The sequence below is a fragment of the Psammomys obesus genome, unplaced genomic scaffold (genome assembly GCF_907164565.1).
Source record: "Psammomys obesus unplaced genomic scaffold, mPsaObe1.curated_primary_1811, whole genome shotgun sequence".
NCBI classification, from domain to species: domain Eukaryota; kingdom Metazoa; phylum Chordata; class Mammalia; order Rodentia; family Muridae; genus Psammomys; species Psammomys obesus.
The window spans coordinates 445,185-463,208 of record NW_026596079.1 but is presented as its reverse complement, the minus strand read 5'-3'; the positions used below and the strand labels follow the sequence as shown (position 1 = coordinate 463,208).

The following is an 18,024-nucleotide window of genomic DNA, read 5'->3' as shown; positions in this document are numbered from 1 at the left end:
CCACGCTGCGCACGCGCGGCTCCGGTCGCCGCGCACTTCCGGAGCTGCTTTAGGGTCTCAGGGACCCGCGCCCCTTCGCCCGGGCTGGGCGGGGCCCCGGGATGCTCACCGCGCTGCTGCCAATGCTAGCGGAATCCGCGCTCTGTCTCCTCCAGATGAGATCTGCGCCGCGCTGCTATTTCCTCCCTGTCCTAACTAAATCGCAAGTAAAGCACAGGTTAAGTAACTTAACTCCCCGGCGAGGGTGTTTGTGGCATGCCTGTGATCCCAGCGTTTGGGAAACTGAGGCCAGAGGAAGCGAATTCCCGGGCCAGCGTGAAACATACTGCAAGAACCTGTCTCAAGAAAGCCGAACCAGCCGGCTTAATTCCAGCACGTGAGAGGTAGAAGCAGGAGAATCTCTGAGTTCGAGACCAGTCTGGTGTCAGAGTGAGCCAGGACAGCCAGAGCTATGTAGAGAAACTCCGGCTCAAAAAAAAAAAAAAAGAGATAGAGTCGGCCAGGACAAAGAAATACTGTTTGAAACTAAAGACTATCTTTCATCCGAAATAATTCGCACACCCTGCTCGCAAGCCTGAGCAGATTGGACAGCGAGTATTCTTCACTGCTGAGCTATCCTCTCCAGCCCCCAAATTTATTGCCACAGTGTAATGTTTTTAAAAGATGTGGAAATTGTTGGAAAAATCCGTCATGATGTAATCTCAATTGTACCTGTGGGCGTTTAAGCCAAATAGAAACTAGGCCTCTGTTTCAAATGGACATTATGTAGCCCTGGCTAGCCTTGAATTTATACGGTTCTTCTTCCTGGGTCTCCTGAGTAGCCTCCCGGCTACAAAGCTTCCTTTGATTCTGTTTCTGAACGTGCAGGTTTTTTGTTGGTTTTTTTTTTTTTTTTTTCCTTCTTTCTCAGTACTGCTGGCAAGTGACCGAACAGTTTCCAAAACTGGCAGTGTATTTTATTTGATGGTCATGAACAGAGAGTTGGCGTGTATCCCCTTCTCTCAGGGCAGATCGAAGGCCTGAATCTTTGTGCGAAGCGGAAGAGACCAATTGTTAGATAGTGATGTGTTGATTTATTGAGTGGTTTACTTAAAGCGCTGCTTGTACTGCCTAATTGCTACCTGAAACAGAATATGGCCGAAATGATGGGCCGTTGTCCTTAAAAACCTGCTTACCTGCCCCACGTTGTGGCTTTAGAGATTTAAGTGAGTCTTCAAAATGGGCCCAGGGTGGAAGTCTTTCAGGAAATGTCCTGTCTTCACTCAATATGTGACATCTGTCTTCCATTCTCATTGGTGTCAGAGTGCTTATTCCGGAAGGGTTCCCACAACAGCCGCTGCCTTTTAAAGACAGGCTTTCACTGTCTACCCCATGTTTTCCCAGAATTCACTCCCTCAGGCTGGCCTTGAATTTGTGGCCATCTTCCCACTTCAGCCTCTTGCCCATTGCTAGGATTACAGGCCTGCGCTGGAAGGCTGACCTCAGGCTTTGACTGGGGGTGGGTTATATGGATTGTGGTATGAATGCTGTCATTGACATCTCAAGAGTTTTGTTTTGAGACAGTTTTACTGAATAGCCCAGACTGGTGTGGAATGCTCAGTCCTGCCTTGGCCTCCTTAAGTACTGTGATCACACAAGTAGGACCATACCAGCTATGTCCTAGTTCTTTGTGAAAGGAGAGTTTTCAGGAACCCGGGTACCACCTTTTTTCTTTTTCTTTGTTTCTTTCTTTCTTTCTTTTTTTTTTTAAAGATTTATTATGTATATAACATTCGGCCTGCATGTATGCCACCAGCAGAGGGCACCAGATCTCAATGTAGATGGTTATGAGCCACTAATGTGGTTGCTGGGAATTGAACTCAGGACCTCTGCAAGAACAAACCTCTGAGCCATCTCTCCAGTCCAATACCACCATTTTTTCTATCCTAATTTGGTAGGATCTCTCAAGGAACCAGTGGACGCTTTCCATCATTATGATGACATTATATTATAGCTTATATCGTATATCTTCCAAGTGTTAGATGTCCTCCAGATGTCTGATATCTCCCGCCCCTCCTACCCCAGCACTCCTGCACATTTGGGAGTATGTATTCACTTAGTTGTTGGTGGCTGAAAGCATGTGGTCACTGGAACAGAGCTTGACCTGCTTCTAGCAAGCAGCACCTGTAAATAAACAGAAATGAATAGAAAAGGCCATTGTAAGTGTGGGGCTCGGGCTGGTGACAGTGTTTCACTGCTGGGCCACCAGCCTTTCAACAGGGCCTGTGTTCACTGTTAAGTCAAGCAGGCACCTTTTAGGGAAAAACTACTATGTTGACACAACATAGTATCAATAAGTGCCCTTTCCTTTTCATGTTTTTCCAGGTAGAATTTATGCAAACTGGGGCTGAAAAGATGGCTGCTTAATTACTACTTTTGAGACTTTGTGTAGCCCTGGCTGGCTAATAACTCACAATGTAGAGCAGGCTGGTCTCAGACTCACAGAGGTCCACCTGCCTTTGCCTCCCGTGTGCATGTGCGGGAATTAGAGGCATGGGCCACCACACCCAAATCTTCATTCTGATATATCTTGGCTGCGGTTGTGTTGGTTTTGCACTTGTGCAAGTGGGAACCCATTACACATGAAGAGTGTCTGAATAAAGACTAAAAAGAAATGTATCATCCTAGTTGGAAGACCGTAGCATGTCCGACTTTCTCGTTTTCCCTTTGCAAATGCCTGTGTTGGTAGCTACAGGCATTCCTCCTGACTGGTGGATTACCAAGTCCCAAGCAGCCAGGCTGTCCCCAAACGGCAATGTAGTCATTGATGGCTCTGTTTAGCATTGTTACTACCTTAGCTGTTCAGGGGACTTTACTGCATTTCCGATGATTTGGTCTGTAATGAGTACAAAGGGTGCAGACTGTTTCTTCTCCAGACAGCGAAGCAAGCTTGGCATGATTGACAGGCCACCTGTTGCTAGGCTCACAGGGTGGCAGGATCAGTTCAGGTCATGTGTTGCTAGGATGCTGAGGCACCGGCTCAGACACATTGTGGCAGTTTAGCACCACCGAGGAGAGCTGCAAAGTCCCAGAGTCCCCCGGAAATGGGGCTGCTGCTACTGTTGCTTGTTTTGACTCTGAAGGAGTCCCAGGCCCTTCATTTTAAAGTCAGAACACTGATGCTTACTCCTTGTAGCCTTTGGGAAAATACCATGGCAGAGCTGTTTCTGACACTGGTGACCTCCTGGTTTCTAACACTATGAGAGAGATACTAAAGAATTAAAATCTCTCTAGAAATTTCTATGCTAGGATAAGAATAGCCTGTGGAAACCCTGGCACCAAAGTTTTTGTTTTAGTTTTGGGAGGTGGTGCTGCCTACGTGCTCAGTTTTACAGTCTTGCTGGCCTTTTCATCATGGAGTCAGTTGTGCTAAGGTCTTAGGGCCTACTAAGGTCTGGGGCCCTGTTATAATGGAAAGCAGACCAGTAAACAGTATTCCTCCATGGGTTTTGCTTCAGTTTCAGACTCCAGTTGCCTGCCTTAGCGTTCTTCAATGATGGGCTGTAGCTTGTAAACAAAATTACTCTTTCTTCCCTAAGTTGCTTTTTGTCAGTGTTTTATCACAGAAACAGAAAGCAAGGTAGTTTTTTTTTTTTTTTATTAGACATCTTCCAGGCCCCAAACCTTTATTTAAATATTTATTTTATTTTTAAATAAAATAAACATGTTTAGTCCTCTGTACGTATGAGCAGAGTCATGTGCAGAGTCCAGAAGAGAGCCTCGAATCCCCTGGAGCTTGAGTTATAGGCAGTTTCAGGTGTCTATAAGACTGGTTGACCAGTAAGCCCATGAGATCATCTAGAGACCATCTCTGCCTTCTAGTCCTGGGCTTACAGACACCCTTGGCAAGGCCTGGTTTTGACATGGGTGCTGGGGATCTGAAATTAACCTACCTGGGTGCTGGGAACTGAACGTGGGCCCTCTGTAAGAGCAGTACCTGCTCCTAACTGCTGAGCCATCGCTCCAAATCCCCAAAATCTTTTCTTAATAAACTCCGACTTGCTTCAGACTGACACATCCTGAAATCTTTTCTCTGTTAACAACAGCCCTATCTTTGCTTTGGTTTGGTTTGATTTTTTTTTTTTCCAGACACGGTTTCTTTGTGTAGCCTTGACTGTCCTGGACTTGCTTTGTAGACCAGGCTGGCCTCGAATTCACAGAGATCTGCCTGCCTCTGCCTCCTGTGCTGAGATTACAGGAGTGTGCCACCACACCCAGCTTAACAGCCCTATCTTTAATGTTTAAATGACATTAAAATTTTTATTTTATTTTTTTTGGTGTGTCGGAGAGAGAGGTGTGTACCATAGCTCTCATGCTACAGTTTGTGTGTAGAAGTCAGAGGACAGTTTTCAGGAGATCATTTTCTCCTTCCACTTTAAGTGGACAAGAGTGCAAGTTTTGAGACCTGAGAATCACTCAGGAGTCAGTTAAGTCCTTGCACTATGTAGGTTCTAGGGATCAAACTAAAGCTCTGTTTTTAAGTGCTTTTCCCTATCTCATGCACCTCATTCTTATCTTAAAAACTACACATGGTAGCTCACGCCTATAGCCTTAGCCTTGTATAGCTCAAACAAGAGGACTCTGCAAGTTTAAAGGCCAGCCTTGGCTATCTAGTGAGTTCCAGTCCAACAACAGAGTAGGATCCTATCTCAGCCAGGTGCAGTGGTACACACCTTTGATCCCAGCACCCAGGAGGCAGAGGCAAGCAGGTCTCTGAGTTTGAAGCCAGCCTGGTGTATAAATCAAGTCCAGGACAGTCAGAACTATAAGAGAAACCCTGTCTTAAAAAAAAAAAAAAAAAACAACAACAACAACGAAAAGACCCTATCTCAACTTCCACCCCTCATAAATCAAGCATACAAAGTCATTTGTGTCTTATTCGGCCAAAAGTAATTAAAGTAAGGTTACCTGAAACTAATTGCATGCCTTCTGACTTTGGCTTGTACTGACATTTGGCTCATATTCTCCCAGACAGAGGCATACTTCTGGAAACTTGATATCAGCCTATCACACCACTCCAGATCTCTTGGGTTAAGAGCCCTGACTGTCCTAAGGGTCCTGAGCTCAAGTCCCAGCAAGGACATGGTGGCGGCTCCTAACCACCTACAGTGAGAGCTGGTGCCCTCTTCTGGCACATGTGCAGGCAGAATACTGTATAAATAATAAATACATAACTCTTTTTTATTTTTATTTTTTATATTAATTATAGTTTATTCACTTTGTATACCAGATGTAGCCCTTTCCCTCATTTCCTCCCAACCCCATCTCTCTCTCTCTCATCTCCTCCCATGCTCCTGTTCAAGTCCACTGATAGAGGAGGTCCTCCTCCCCTTCCATCTGACCCTAGCCTATAAGGTCTTATCAGGACTGGCTTCATTGTCTTCCTCTGTGGCCTGGCAAGGCTGCTCCCCCCCTCAAGGGGTGTTGACAAAAGAGCCAGCCACTGAGTTCATGTTATAGACAGTCCCTGTTCCCCTTACTAAGGTACTCACTTGGATACTGAGCTGCCATGGGCTACATCTGAGTAGGGGCTTTAGGTTATCTCCATGAATGGCCCTTGGTTGGAGTATCAGTCTCAGAAAAGACCCCTGGGCCCAGATATTTTTGGTTCTGTTGCTCTCCTTGTGGGGCTCCTGTCCCCTCCAGGTCTTTCTATCTCCCCTTTCTTTCATAAGATTCCCTGCACTCTGCCCAAAGTTTGGTTATGAGTCTCAGCATTGCTTTGATACCTGCTGGGTAGAGTGCTTCAGAGGCCCTCTGTGGTAGGCTCTTTGTCCTGTTTCCTGTTCATTAATCTTTTTAAAAAATTAAAATTTCTCCAGGGAATCTCATGTTGGGTGGGGCTAACTTGAAGCCCTAATTGCTGGAGAAGGAGCAGTCACCCAGGGCGAGATCCTGGCGACTTACAGGTAAATCTATATAAGCTGCTTTTCTAGCTTTTTGTTTTGTTTCACTTTTTTTTTTTCCCCATCCAAGGTTTCTCTGTGTAGCCTGGACTGTTCTGGAATTCTGCTCTGTAGACCAGGCTGGCCTTGAACACAGAGATCCTGCCTCAGTCTCCTGAGTGCTGGGTCTAAAGACATGCATCACACTGCCCAGCTGCTTTTCTGTCTTTTATCAATCTTTTCTATAGATTGTAATACTGGTACAATCAAGATGGGGAGAAACAATTTTTTTTCTCTCTCTCCTTAATTTTGAACAAAACGTCAAATACTTATTTTTTTCTTACCAACTGTGTGTGTGGTATTTTGGTGAAGCAGCAGCAGTTGACTTGAGGTTATGGTTATAAAAACAGTGGATACTTTTTAGTCTTCTTTTTACTTGATCCTGTCAATCAATTCAAACTCTAAAACTGTAACAGTAAATAAAGATAGTTGGGCTCTTAGAAACTGCACTGAGAGGCAGAAGCTCAGATCGCTCTGAATCAGTGTTCTGCTGTGTACAAGGCAACTGGGAACTTATCCATACACGCTGCTGACTTATTGCCAAGCTGCATAAAGTCTGTGACCAAACACAATCATTCCCAGTCTTGATGAGTGCAAAGCCAAAAGGATCACAATTAAAACATAACTTCGGAGCCAGGCGTGGTAGCACATGCCCGTAACCCCAGCACTCAGGGAGGCAGAGGCAGGCGGATCTCTGTGAGTTTGAGGCTGGCCTCGTCTCCAAATCGGGTCTAGGACAGCCAAGGCTACACAGAGAAACCCCGTCTTGAAAAAAAAAACCAAACCAAAACAAACAATCAAACAAACAAACAAACGAAAAAACCCCAAACAATTCCTTTGTAAGAAATTCTATTTACTGTTCAGAAAGAACAGGGGCTTCACAACAGGCTATTGATAATAGAAGATAAAGCAAAGAATGTGGTGAGAGATGACTGAGTGGCTCACAGTGCTTACTGTTCATCCAGATGACCACAGGTCGGTTCCTGGCACTCACATCAGGTGTCTCACATCAGGTGTCTCACATCAGGCACTCACATCAGGTGTCTGTAACTCCAGGTCTGGGGGTTCCTACACTCTCTCCTGGCACCCATAGCTACATGTAAGTATATACAGGTACATATACACGTAAGTGAAAGACAGGAGGTATACACATAACAAAGTGTCTCTGAAACAGAAGTCTGTATAATCCAGCCATTTTAGCTACCTGGTCAACTTTCTTTACCCTCCTGGCCTCTTGGTCTGGCTCCCCCATCATCTCTCCCGTCCTCACATGGCTCCGAGTCATGCTCACTCAGGATGCCCCCCAGATGTCCCTGCCGCTGACTGTCTCCCTTTTATCTACAGTAAACCTTCCTCCTCCATCAGACCTAGGAACAGTCATGTCTCGACTTTCCTTCCTTCCTTCCTTCCTTCCTTCCTTCCTTCCTTCCTTCCTTCCTTCCTTCCTTTTCATTCACTTTGGACACAGTATAATGATCAGGGGTTCCAAAAGCCTTCAGGTTGAGGGTGACCAAAGCCCAAAATTGCACAAAACACACACAAACACACACACACACAGGGCAGACACACATGCACACATAAACATGCACCACACACAAACACACTGTGCACATACACTGCACACCGATACAGCACACACACACACACCACACATGGCGCGCACACACAGCACACACACAGTGCACACCCTCACCACACACATGCACACCCATGGACACATGGCACGCACACAGAGGCACGACGCCCACACACCTGCCCTTCTCTTCTTCCTGGTAGCCTCCAGCTACTGCTAAAGCTCCCTCAGTGCTGCTTCCAAGATCTGAGGTTCTTCCTTTCAGCTCACACCCTCTCAGCAGGACTCTTACAACAGGCCCTCTATCCTCCTCGAAACGCTTATTTCTTAATTACCAGTAATGCCATCCTTCTCTTCGTTTTGCCAGCCTCTCAGTCCTTTTGTTTATTTCTCCCTGTTACTAGGATTTAAAGGCCGAGGCTCTCCTACAGTTGAAGAGCAATGTTTGGGCAAGGAGAGTTGGCAGGAAGAAATCAGCTTTACCCAGGAGCTGGCATTCTTGAGAAGTTAAGAGGTGCTTTCTCCTCAAAATTCTACCCTCTGTCTTTAAGGGCTGGAGAGATGCCCAGCGGTTAAGAACACTGTCTGCTCTTCCAGAAGTCCAGAGTTCAGTTCCAAGCAACCACATCAGGTGTGGTGGTTCACAGCCTTCTATATTAGGGCTCTGATGCCCTCTTCTGGCATGCAGGTGTACATGCAGATAGAGCACTCACGTACATAAAATAAATAAACAATTCTAAAAAAAAATAAAGAAAGGTAAAGACAGCAGCAACAACAACAAACCTTATCTTTAGGGTTCAGGGACCTAAAGAAATTTTTGGTAAAAGAAAGGATTTTGGGAAGGTAGTGAGACTGGGAGCTGGGCCAGATTTTTCTCATCATAAGTGCATCCTTGTTCCTTTTGCTGCCTGAATACCAAAATTTAATCTCCTGTAGCTATCTAACTGAAGACCGAGGGAGGTGCTGGGGTGGTGGTGCACCCCTGAGATTTTAGCACTGGGGGGGGGGCAGAGGCAGGAGGATTGACTACATAGTGAGTTCTAGTGATTAGAATTAGTTACTAGAACATAGTTTTTGCTTACTGTGTTTTTCCTTTTTTTTTTTTTTTTTTTTTGAGACAGGTCTCCCTACCTAGTACTGGAACTGGCTTTGTAGACCAGGCTGGGCTTGAACTCAAGAGATCTGCCTGCCTCTGCTTCCGGAGTGCTAAGATTAAAGGTGTGCACATCACCAGCCCCTGGCTAAGCCTGATTTATATCTTAAAGTCCGGCCCAGGGGCAGAGGCAGAGACAGAAGAGATAGACTAAGGAAGGGTGTTACATAGGCCATCAGCTATCTGGGTTCCATGAATGCAGGCTTTGGGAGTTAACATCTCCCATTGGGCTGGCCAGGCTTTTTGTCACTGTTGAAGATGTATTTTTTTAATTTTATTTTATTTTATGAGCATTAGTGTAACGGTGTTAGATTCCCTGAACTGAAATTACAAACCGTTGTGAGCTGCCATGTGGGTGCTGGTAACTGAACCGGGATCCTCTGGAAGGACAGGGAGCCAGTGCTCTTAACCTCTGAGGCATCTCTCCAGCTCCAAAGATATATTAATTGAGGTAAGACTCTAACTTTTCACATTTTAGTCTTGGCATTTGTGTGTATCTTCAGATCCAGTTTGTGAGCTCTGTCTGAGAGTATCTGAGTCTCAAAGTATTGGTCTGGGGGCTCCAGACACACAGCGCACCTAGCTCCTTTTTTGCAAGAGGCTGAGGAGGGTTTGGAGCGCGGTGACAAGCGCCCCTGACGTCCAGATGGGCAGGAGACCTCCACTGACGTTCTCCCTCCACAGCCTCTCAGGTCCTAGTGCGTCTGGTCCAACAGCTACGAAGAACCGCAGCCCAGCCTCCTGCTTCCCCGACCTGTGCCACCCCTAAATCCTCTAAGCTACCGGAAGGTAAAGCATCTGGTGTTTCATCCTTTCTTGATATGGAAAAGCTAGCTGGGCTACATAGCCTGACAGAGTCAGCCTGAAAAAAACAGTACCCTAAACTCCTGATTCGAGAGGCGCTGGCCTCCCCCGAGGGTCAGCTCTTCCAGTCTGCTGGTAGGATTTCCACCCACGCAGCTCCGCAAAGCGGCCCCTTGCTAGCTGAAGCTTCCACTGTGGGCTCCGCCTCCGCTCCCACGCTCCGCCCCGACCTGACCGGGCCCCGCCCCCGGCCCCGCCTCCCACCCACTCCTCCTCCTTTCCTGCACAATCAGCTACTCTTCCCCGCTCGGGGCTCCCAGTTCCGGGCTCTACACGCCTGGCCCTGCCTCTTAGACCCCGGGGGGCGGGGCTGGGGAACCTTAGGATGCTCTGGCCTGCGAGCGGATCTGGACGGGCGGAAGTCGGCCGGGTGGGACGCAGAGGGGTGGGCGTGCGAAGCCGTTTCCGGTGGCTCGCTCGTTGGCGAGTCCCTGACGCGCCCAGGCTGGGTGAGTCGGCGCAGTTGCTTTTCTTGTTGTCAGGGCAAGGGGTGCCCGCCTCTCCCCTAGAAGAGATGGAAGGCGCGGGCGGCTCCGTGCTGTTGTGAGTGCCTGGCGGGGGACTTGGTCCCAGCGGATTCGAGGCGAATAGTCTGAGAACCACAGCTCCTCCTAGCCTGCTCCCGAGCTCCAGTGTTGGGCCTGAGTAAGGCTGCTTCCCTCCAGGTCCGGGCCTGGCTGCGGTCTCCCTAGTTCTTCCTGAGTGATCACTTCCAGGGACCATCTTTATCCCCAGTTTCTGCACCTGGAAAGGCCCTGGAGTCGGTGACGGGGGCTGAAAGTGTTGTCATAGTTGTGGACCCAGATGGCACCTCGGGATTCGCCCTTCCGTGGTTGGGACCGCGATTTCCCATTGGCTGTCCAAATGCTGGGGTCTGAGAGGGGCCCCCTTTTCTAGTGTCCACTGCTACTTGGGTTAGCCAATGGCCAGAGAGCTGGGCTAAAAGCTCCCTAGGAAGCCGGCTTCCTCCTTCCCATTCTGACCTCGCGGCGGTGGGAGGGGGTGGGGCTGGGGGAGTGTCTAGGTGGGGCCTAAGGACTTTGATTTAGCAGAAGTGGACTTCTGAAATCCGTAGTGTAGCCGTCCTTGTGCCTTAGGGCAGCTGTAGCCTAGTACTTGAGAACAGGGATTCTGTTTTTCCTCTGAAGACGCCCCTTCTGGCCCCCGTCTCCTCCAGCTGACTCTACTTCTCTTGCTTCCTTCGGTTCACACGCTGGCTCACGTTGCCCCATTTTCCTGGTCCTGGAGTGCTCTCCCTACCACTGTTACCCTGGCTTAGGCCCTGGGGGAAGACATCCTTTTAGACATTACCAGAGTTTTTCATTGAAACACTTGACTAGTTCCCTGACCACCAGCACTGCCACGATTGTGATTTTATGTGTGGTTATTGTCTTTTCTACTCGATGTCCCACGAAGGCTGTTGTCACTGTTGCCTCCCTCATTGTTTAGTTGAATGTGTAGCCCATGGTAGCCATTTATTTTTTAATTAATTAATTTTTTTATGGTTTTTCCAGGCAGGGTTTCTCTGAGTAGCCCTAACCGTCCTGGAACTCATTCTGTGGGCCAGGCTGGCTTTGAACTCAGAGACCCCCTGCCTCTGCCTCCAGGTGCTGAGACTAAAGGTAATGTACCACCACCGCACCACTGCCCTGCAGCAGCCATTCTTAGTGTGTCTGTGAAGTGATTCAACCCCTCACCCCCACACAGACAAGAAGGTTCAGGGGCTGATACTCTGATGTCAGGCTGTGTTTGCCCAGCCTGGTGTCTCTATGTCTGGCATTGGTGGTAAAGAAGCAGGGGATACAAAGGCCCTGTGATCATACTGGGAATTGGGGCGCTTCCTCCACCCTGAAATCTGATCTTTTCATAATTCCTCACAGGTGTCTGAGTCAAGACAAGTGGACCACACCCTCCAAATCTCATGGTAGGAAGCCTGGCTGCCTCCATTCCCTCTCTTGTCCTGTCCAGCCTCCACTTCCTACTTTAGGGATCTACCCGTTCTACTGGGCCTGAGCACATGTCTAGCTTTGGCTCTCACTGAACTCTTGCCAGGTTCAGTCCCTGAGGCTGTGAATAAACATCTCCACAGACCAGAGCTTAGCTGCACCTGTTCAGTGAGCAGGAGCATAAGGTCACTCCTGTGGACTAAGTTCCTCCTTTTCTCCTAAGAGCCAGAAGGATCCTTGTGATTCTAGCCCAAGCCCTTGGGTCACCTGCTTGAGATATACCATGTTGTAGTGCCAGAGTGGAACTGGCACCTATGAATATCTGGGGTACTAGTGTGTGTCCTTTCAGGAGGCGGTGACGTTTGGCGATGTGGCTGTGCACTTCTCTCGAGAGGAGTGGCAATGTCTGAATTCTGGTCAGAGGGCCCTCTACAGGGAGGTGATGCTGGAGAACCACAGCAGTGTGGCTGGACTAGGTGAGGCTACACCTGGGGATCCTCATCCGTCCAACACTTGTCAACCACAGGGGATGTGGGTGCCAGCTGCCTGGGCTTTAGGGGTTAAACCTTGAATCTGAGTGTCGGGCTAGCTCCATGCTTTACACATGTTACCCAACCTAGTCCTTTCTAGGTTAGTGGACTTCTGGGAACTAGCAAAACCTGTTTCTCCTCAGGCTATTATGTGAGAAGTAGCACCATATTTGAAATAGCTTAAACAACAAGCCTGGTACAGTGGCACATGCCCGTAATCCCCAGTGCTCTAAGAGGCAGAGGCAGTTGGATCTCTGTGAATTTGCAGGTAGCCTGGCCTACAAAGTGAGTCCAGGACAGCCAAGACTACACAGAGAAACCCTGTTTTGGAGAAAAAGAAAAAAAGTTTAAACAAAACAACAACAAAGGAAAAAGATCTTCTTAGCTTGAGGAATCTCCAAAAAAAAACTGTTTTAGAACCAGAGTGTCTGTGATACCTGCATCCCTTTCCTTCTGTCCTGCAATCAGATGTCTCCCATTCTTGCTACCTCCCTGCAGGCTGCTCCAGCACATACAAATTTGTATTTTGTCTCAACGCTGTGGCAGTATGTATGTCTTACATACGCACAGAATGCATGTCTTACATACATGCTGGTTGCTGTGCATCTCACCTGACACTAAGCCTTTTGCCAGGCTAGATGAGATGAACAGTCATAGGCCTGGACTATCACTGAGAGAGGTACTGGGTAAAGCAACTACATCCCATCTTCCCACCCCCCCTTTCCCATCCCAGGTCCACACCAACCCAAGACATTCCCATGTTGTAGTCAGGCCGGTGTCTGAGTTCAAGGTCAGTCTGGTCTACAGAGCAAGTTCAGGATAGCCAGGGCTACACAGAGAAACCCTGTTTTGAAAACAGCAACAAAATAAAGAAAGCAGAACAATTTAAGATTCTGTTGTTTTTCTGTTTGTCTGGCTTTTTTGATTTTGGGCATCCTGTCTTTTATCCTTGCTTGTTAGTTAGGTTCTAAAATCATGCATTTGTGCAGCTCTTTAGCATTTTTTTTTTAACGGGTTGGGGTGCCTTACTGACTTGTGGGTATTTAGATGTTTAGTACATCTTGTGTTAGATTTTACCGAAACAGTATGTCCTAAAATACATTATTAAATGTACGTCTCAGAATTTTAACAAAGGGTTAAACCACCCAACAACTTAACACTTACTTAGTACTTTGTTGACTCTTCCCACTTTCATTGTTTTTATTCTTTTTATTATATAGGGAGTTTGGGACCACCACTTGTAATTTGAAAGCTGCTTCCCTCGTTTCATTACTATTTTGTTTCTTTTGTTTTGTTTTGTTTTTTTCAAGACAGGGTTTCTGTATGTAGCAGTTGCTGTCCTGGAGCTCAGCTGTAGACTAAGCTGCCCTGGAACTCAAAGGTCCACCTGCCTCTCCCTTCGAGTGCTGAGATTAAAGGCTCGTGCCACCACCACCCAGTTAAATTTTGTTTCTTGTCTACCCCACCTCCTAGGGTACCCTTGTCTTTTGAGCCGGGAAAGAAAAAGCCATGGCTTCGCAGAATGTTGTGCTGGCTTGGGCTTACGCTTCCCTATTCCATCTGTACCCCAAGTAGATCCAGCCTGTTCTCTGATGACAGTGTTCCCTAGAGATCGAGGAAGTCTGGGTGTTCCTTCCTGTGTGGTCTAATGAGCTAGAGAGGAGGAGCTGCTATGTACCCAGCGCCTCACCCCTTTTCAGCTCTGGAATAGGCTCTGCATATATCTAGCAGCTCCTGTCTTTGTGGCGGGAAACTAGGAGGGTGGCTGACTCCTGGCCGTGTTTCTAGCATCTCCTTCTCTATCTCACACACAGCAGGATTCCTGGTCTTTAAGCCTGAACTGATCTCCCGGCTGGAGCAAGGACAAGAGCCATGGGTCCTTGACCTACAGGGAGCAGAAGGGACAGAGGCACCATGGATCTTCCAGACAGGTGAGGCCCAGGCCCTATCACAGAGGTTTGAATAAGAAGGAGCTGAGGTGAGGTCTTGAGATAGTGGGAGGCTGGGGTAGTCCTGGTCGCCAGTTGGGCTGCTCAGGAACATTGCAGGGAGGCCAGCCCCAGAGAGAACCATGACCAGCTATATGGCCACCTCTAGGAAGACTATACCACAAAAAGGCAAGGACACAAAACACTTGTCAATTCAGCTGCTAAGTGTCGTGTAATGAATGGTCATAGAGAAACCCAGCCTGTGGGATCAGAACAGGAAGGCAGCCTATAGAGATTAGGAGATTCTAGAAGGAAAGTAGATTTCATGAAGACCTCTTGGGGGTTCTGGGCTCTCAGACCCTGCTTAAATTTGCCCCAGGGAAGAAGTCAGGGCGCGCTACTGGGTATGGCCACTCGGCCAGTGATCTAGTGTTTTAATCTTACTGTGTCACATGACAAAACATTCTGATTAAAAACAAGATGGAAAGAGTTTGTTTCAGTTTACATACCCAGGTCATAAGCCATCATTGTGGGAGATCAGGCCAGAAACTGAAGCACAAACAGCAGAGGAACACTGTTACTGCCTTGCACTCTGGCCGATGTCCAGCTAGCTCCCTTACACAGTCCAGACACAAGTGCCCACAGTGGGCAGGTCTTTCCATAATAAATCATCAGTCAAGACAAGCTCGTGGACAGGCTCAGGCCAATCTGATCTGGACAGTTTATAGTGGATGTTCCCCTTTCCCAGGTAATCCTAGATTGTGCTGATTTGACAGTAAAAGCCTGTAGCAAGGCTTGCCAGGTGTGGCTTTGCAGTTTGGGTCCTTCTCAGAGAAGCCTTTCTCGGGGGACAGCCATGGGAAGTCTATTTTTTTAGTCAGACCCCCTTTTGTCCTCACTTGCATGTAGCATGCTTGGGGGCCTCTGACCTGCTTTGATGAATTCTTGACTGACATTCTCCTCACGTTTGCTCTATGCACTCTCACTTCACATACTCTAGGATACTCCTTCCTCAGGGCCCTCTAGGGAGAAACTCTGCTTGTGGACCCTCTTAGGACATGAAGCACGGCACCCTGCCTTGTAGACATGAACATATCATCACTGTTCACTGAACTAAACTGTGGTCATTTCTCTTTCTGTCCTCTTGCTACACTTTCCACTTGGGATGTGTTGTGGTGTGACACTCCACTAAGCCTCTGATTGTCTCTGGTCTCTGAGCCCACATGTAAGAAACATTTTTACTTTGTGTTTATTTCAGATTCTGCTATTAGAACTGATCACAAGCAGACCTGTGAGTACATGGACCTTCTCAATCCTGGCTTTGGAGACAATTTGGATTCTAAGGTCTTGTCAGAGAATTTTCCAAGCAGCCTTGGACTAAGAGTGAGTGGCTCACTTTTCCAGAAGCACCATTTGAATAATGAGACTGTGGCTCCCAAGAACTTCTCTGCAGACACTCTTCAGGAGTGCAAGGAGCTTCAGGCCACTGATCTGAGTTATCAGCCTGACGAACAGAGTGTGAAGTGGACATCAGAGAACTGTGAAGTGTGTGGCAGAGTATTTAGATCACCTTTGAACCTGGGTCCATGTCTGGAAATCAGTGTGCGGGAAAAACCATACAGATGTCAGGCGTGCCAAAACACATTATCTGACTGCTCACAGGAGAAATACACAAGTCGCTGCCATGGGAAGAAGCCTTATGAATGTGAGGAGTGTGGGAAGGGCTTCAGGCTGTGTTCACAACTCAGTCAGCATCAGAGAATCCACACTGGAGAGAAACCATTCAAATGTGTTGATTGTGGGAAAGCTTTTCGTCTGAGCTCAAAACTTATTCAGCATCAAAGAATTCATACTGGAGAGAAGCCTTACAGGTGTGAGGAGTGTGGGAAAACCTTTGGTCAGAGCTCAAGCCTCATCCATCATCAGAGAATCCACACAGGAGAAAGGCCATACAGTTGTCAAGAGTGCGGGAAAGCCTTCAGCCAGCAGTCACAGCTGGTCAGACATCAGAGGACTCACACTGGAGAGAGGCCCTACCTCTGCCAGGAGTGTGGCAAGGCCTTCACCCAGAGCTCAACTCTAGCTCAGCATCAGAGGATGCATGCTGGGGAGAAATCTCAAATGCCAAGAGCTTCAGAGAACCCAAGCCTTACTGCTCACCAGGGAAATAACACCGCAGAGAAGCCATTTAAGTGCGAGGAGTGTGGGAAAGCTTTCAGGTGGGTCTCTCGCCTGAGTCAGCACCGGCTGACCCATACCGGAGAGAAACCTTACAAATGCAACAAGTGCACGAAAGCCTTTGGCTGTAGCTCGCGACTGATTCGCCATCAGAGAACTCACACGGGAGAAAAACCGTTCAAATGCGATGAGTGTGGGAAGGGCTTCGTCCAGGGCTCGCACCTCATTCAGCATCAGCGAATCCACACAGGGGAGAAGCCCTACGTGTGCTCCGAGTGTGGGAAGGCCTTCAGCCAGAGCTCCAGCCTCATTTACCACCAGCGGATCCACAAGGGGGAGAAGCCCTATGAGTGCAGCCAGTGTGGGAAAGCCTTCAGCATGAGCACGCAGCTCACCATCCACCAGAGGGTGCACACTGGCGAGAGGCCCTACCAGTGCAGCGAGTGTGGGAAAGCCTTCAGTCAGAACTCCACCCTTTTCCAGCACCAGATCATTCACGCTGGAGTCAAGCCCTATGAGTGCAGTGAGTGTGGAAAGGCCTTCAGCCGGAGCTCGTACCTTATTGAACACCAGAGAATACACACTAGGGCCCAGTGGTACTGTGAATTTGGAAACACCATTGAAAGTTCCACCTTCTTGAACCATAAGAAAGTGAACACTGTGAAAAAATTGCACCAGTGTGATGACTGTGAGAAGATATTCAGGTGGCGTTCACACCTGATTATACACCAGAGGATTCACACGGGAGAGAAGCCTTACAAATGTAACGCTTGCGGCAAAGCCTTTAACCGGAGCTCAAGGCTCACTCAGCACCAAAAAACCCACATGGGATAATCATTTACCTAGATGTCCTAGTTACTTCTCTATTGCTGTGATGACACCATGCCCAAGGCAACTTGTGAAAGTTTGTTTGGGGCTTAGAGTCTTAGAGAGCATTCACGGCGTCATGGTGAGGGGCGTGGCGGCAGGCAGGGAGGCATGGTGCTAGAGCAGTAGCTGAGAGCTCACATCCTAGGACAGCCAGTTACTAGGCGGAGAGAACTAACTGGAAATGCCAAGAGTCTGTAAAATCTTAAAAGCTTGTGCTGGAGAGATCGCTCAGAGGTTAAGAGCACTAGCTGCTCTTCCAGAGGTCATGAGTTCAATTCCCAGCAACCACATGGTGGCTCCCAACCATCTATAGTGAGATCTGGTGCCCTCTTCTGACATGCAGGTGTACATTGACATGCAGGCAGAACATTGTATACATAATAAAAAAAAATTAAAACAAAAAATTTTAAAAAATCTTAAAAGCTCATCCTGTGACACACCTTCTTCAAGGCTATACCTCCTAATAATTCCCAAACAGTTCCACCAACTGAGGACCAAGTATTCACACACATGGCCCATGCAGATTATTCTGTGTACAAATGTAACTGAGTAAGCCAGAAGCCTTACTTTATTGAGGTAATTTATGCTAACAGGAACTTGAGAATGCTAGAAAAGATTCAAACTTGTTCTTAAAGAATATTCTACTTATGAAAATGTTTTGTTTCTGGCATGTTTGACATTTATCCATTAAATAAAGTGTGTGTCAAGGCATAGCCTATGCTTTGAACTCTTAGAGTGGGTTTCTGTCCTACAGATGAGAAACAGGTATCAGGAAAGCCTTGTGAGCCCTAAGCAACAGCTTAAGTGAAGCCACCAAATCCAGGCCTGCTAGCAATCCCAGAACTCAGGCAGATGCAGAAACTCATCTAGACTGTGTCTAAAAAGTCAAAAAAATAAATAAAAGTCAGGTGCATGTTTTTAATCCCAGCAGTTGGGAGGCAGAGACAAAAACAAAACAAGAAAGAAAGAAAACCTGGAGACATATTTGTGTAGGATTT

General features: G+C 47.6%; 1 protein-coding gene across 8 annotated transcripts; it reads left to right on the top strand.

Moving 5' to 3' along the window:
- The first annotated feature begins 24 nt into the window (after nucleotides 1-24).
- On the top strand, nucleotides 25-17,744 carry LOC129690626 (zinc finger protein 7-like). 8 transcript variants are annotated; one of them, XM_055626347.1, is made up of 6 exons: nucleotides 8,030-8,071; nucleotides 9,395-9,499; nucleotides 11,455-11,498; nucleotides 11,870-11,996; nucleotides 13,865-13,981; nucleotides 15,237-17,744. In XM_055626347.1, the coding sequence occupies exons 3-6, from the start codon at nucleotides 11,496-11,498 to the stop codon at nucleotides 16,988-16,990; spliced, it is 2,001 nt and encodes a 666-aa protein (XP_055482322.1). In that variant the 5' UTR covers nucleotides 8,030-8,071; nucleotides 9,395-9,499; nucleotides 11,455-11,495; the 3' UTR covers nucleotides 16,991-17,744. The 8 variants fall into 8 exon arrangements, with proteins under 8 accessions (XP_055482329.1, XP_055482322.1, XP_055482323.1 ...); XM_055626348.1 differs by lacking the exon at nucleotides 8,030-8,071 and adding an exon at nucleotides 9,132-9,161; XM_055626354.1 differs by lacking the exons at nucleotides 8,030-8,071; nucleotides 9,395-9,499 and adding an exon at nucleotides 25-217.
- Nucleotides 17,745-18,024: the final 280 nt, after the last annotated feature.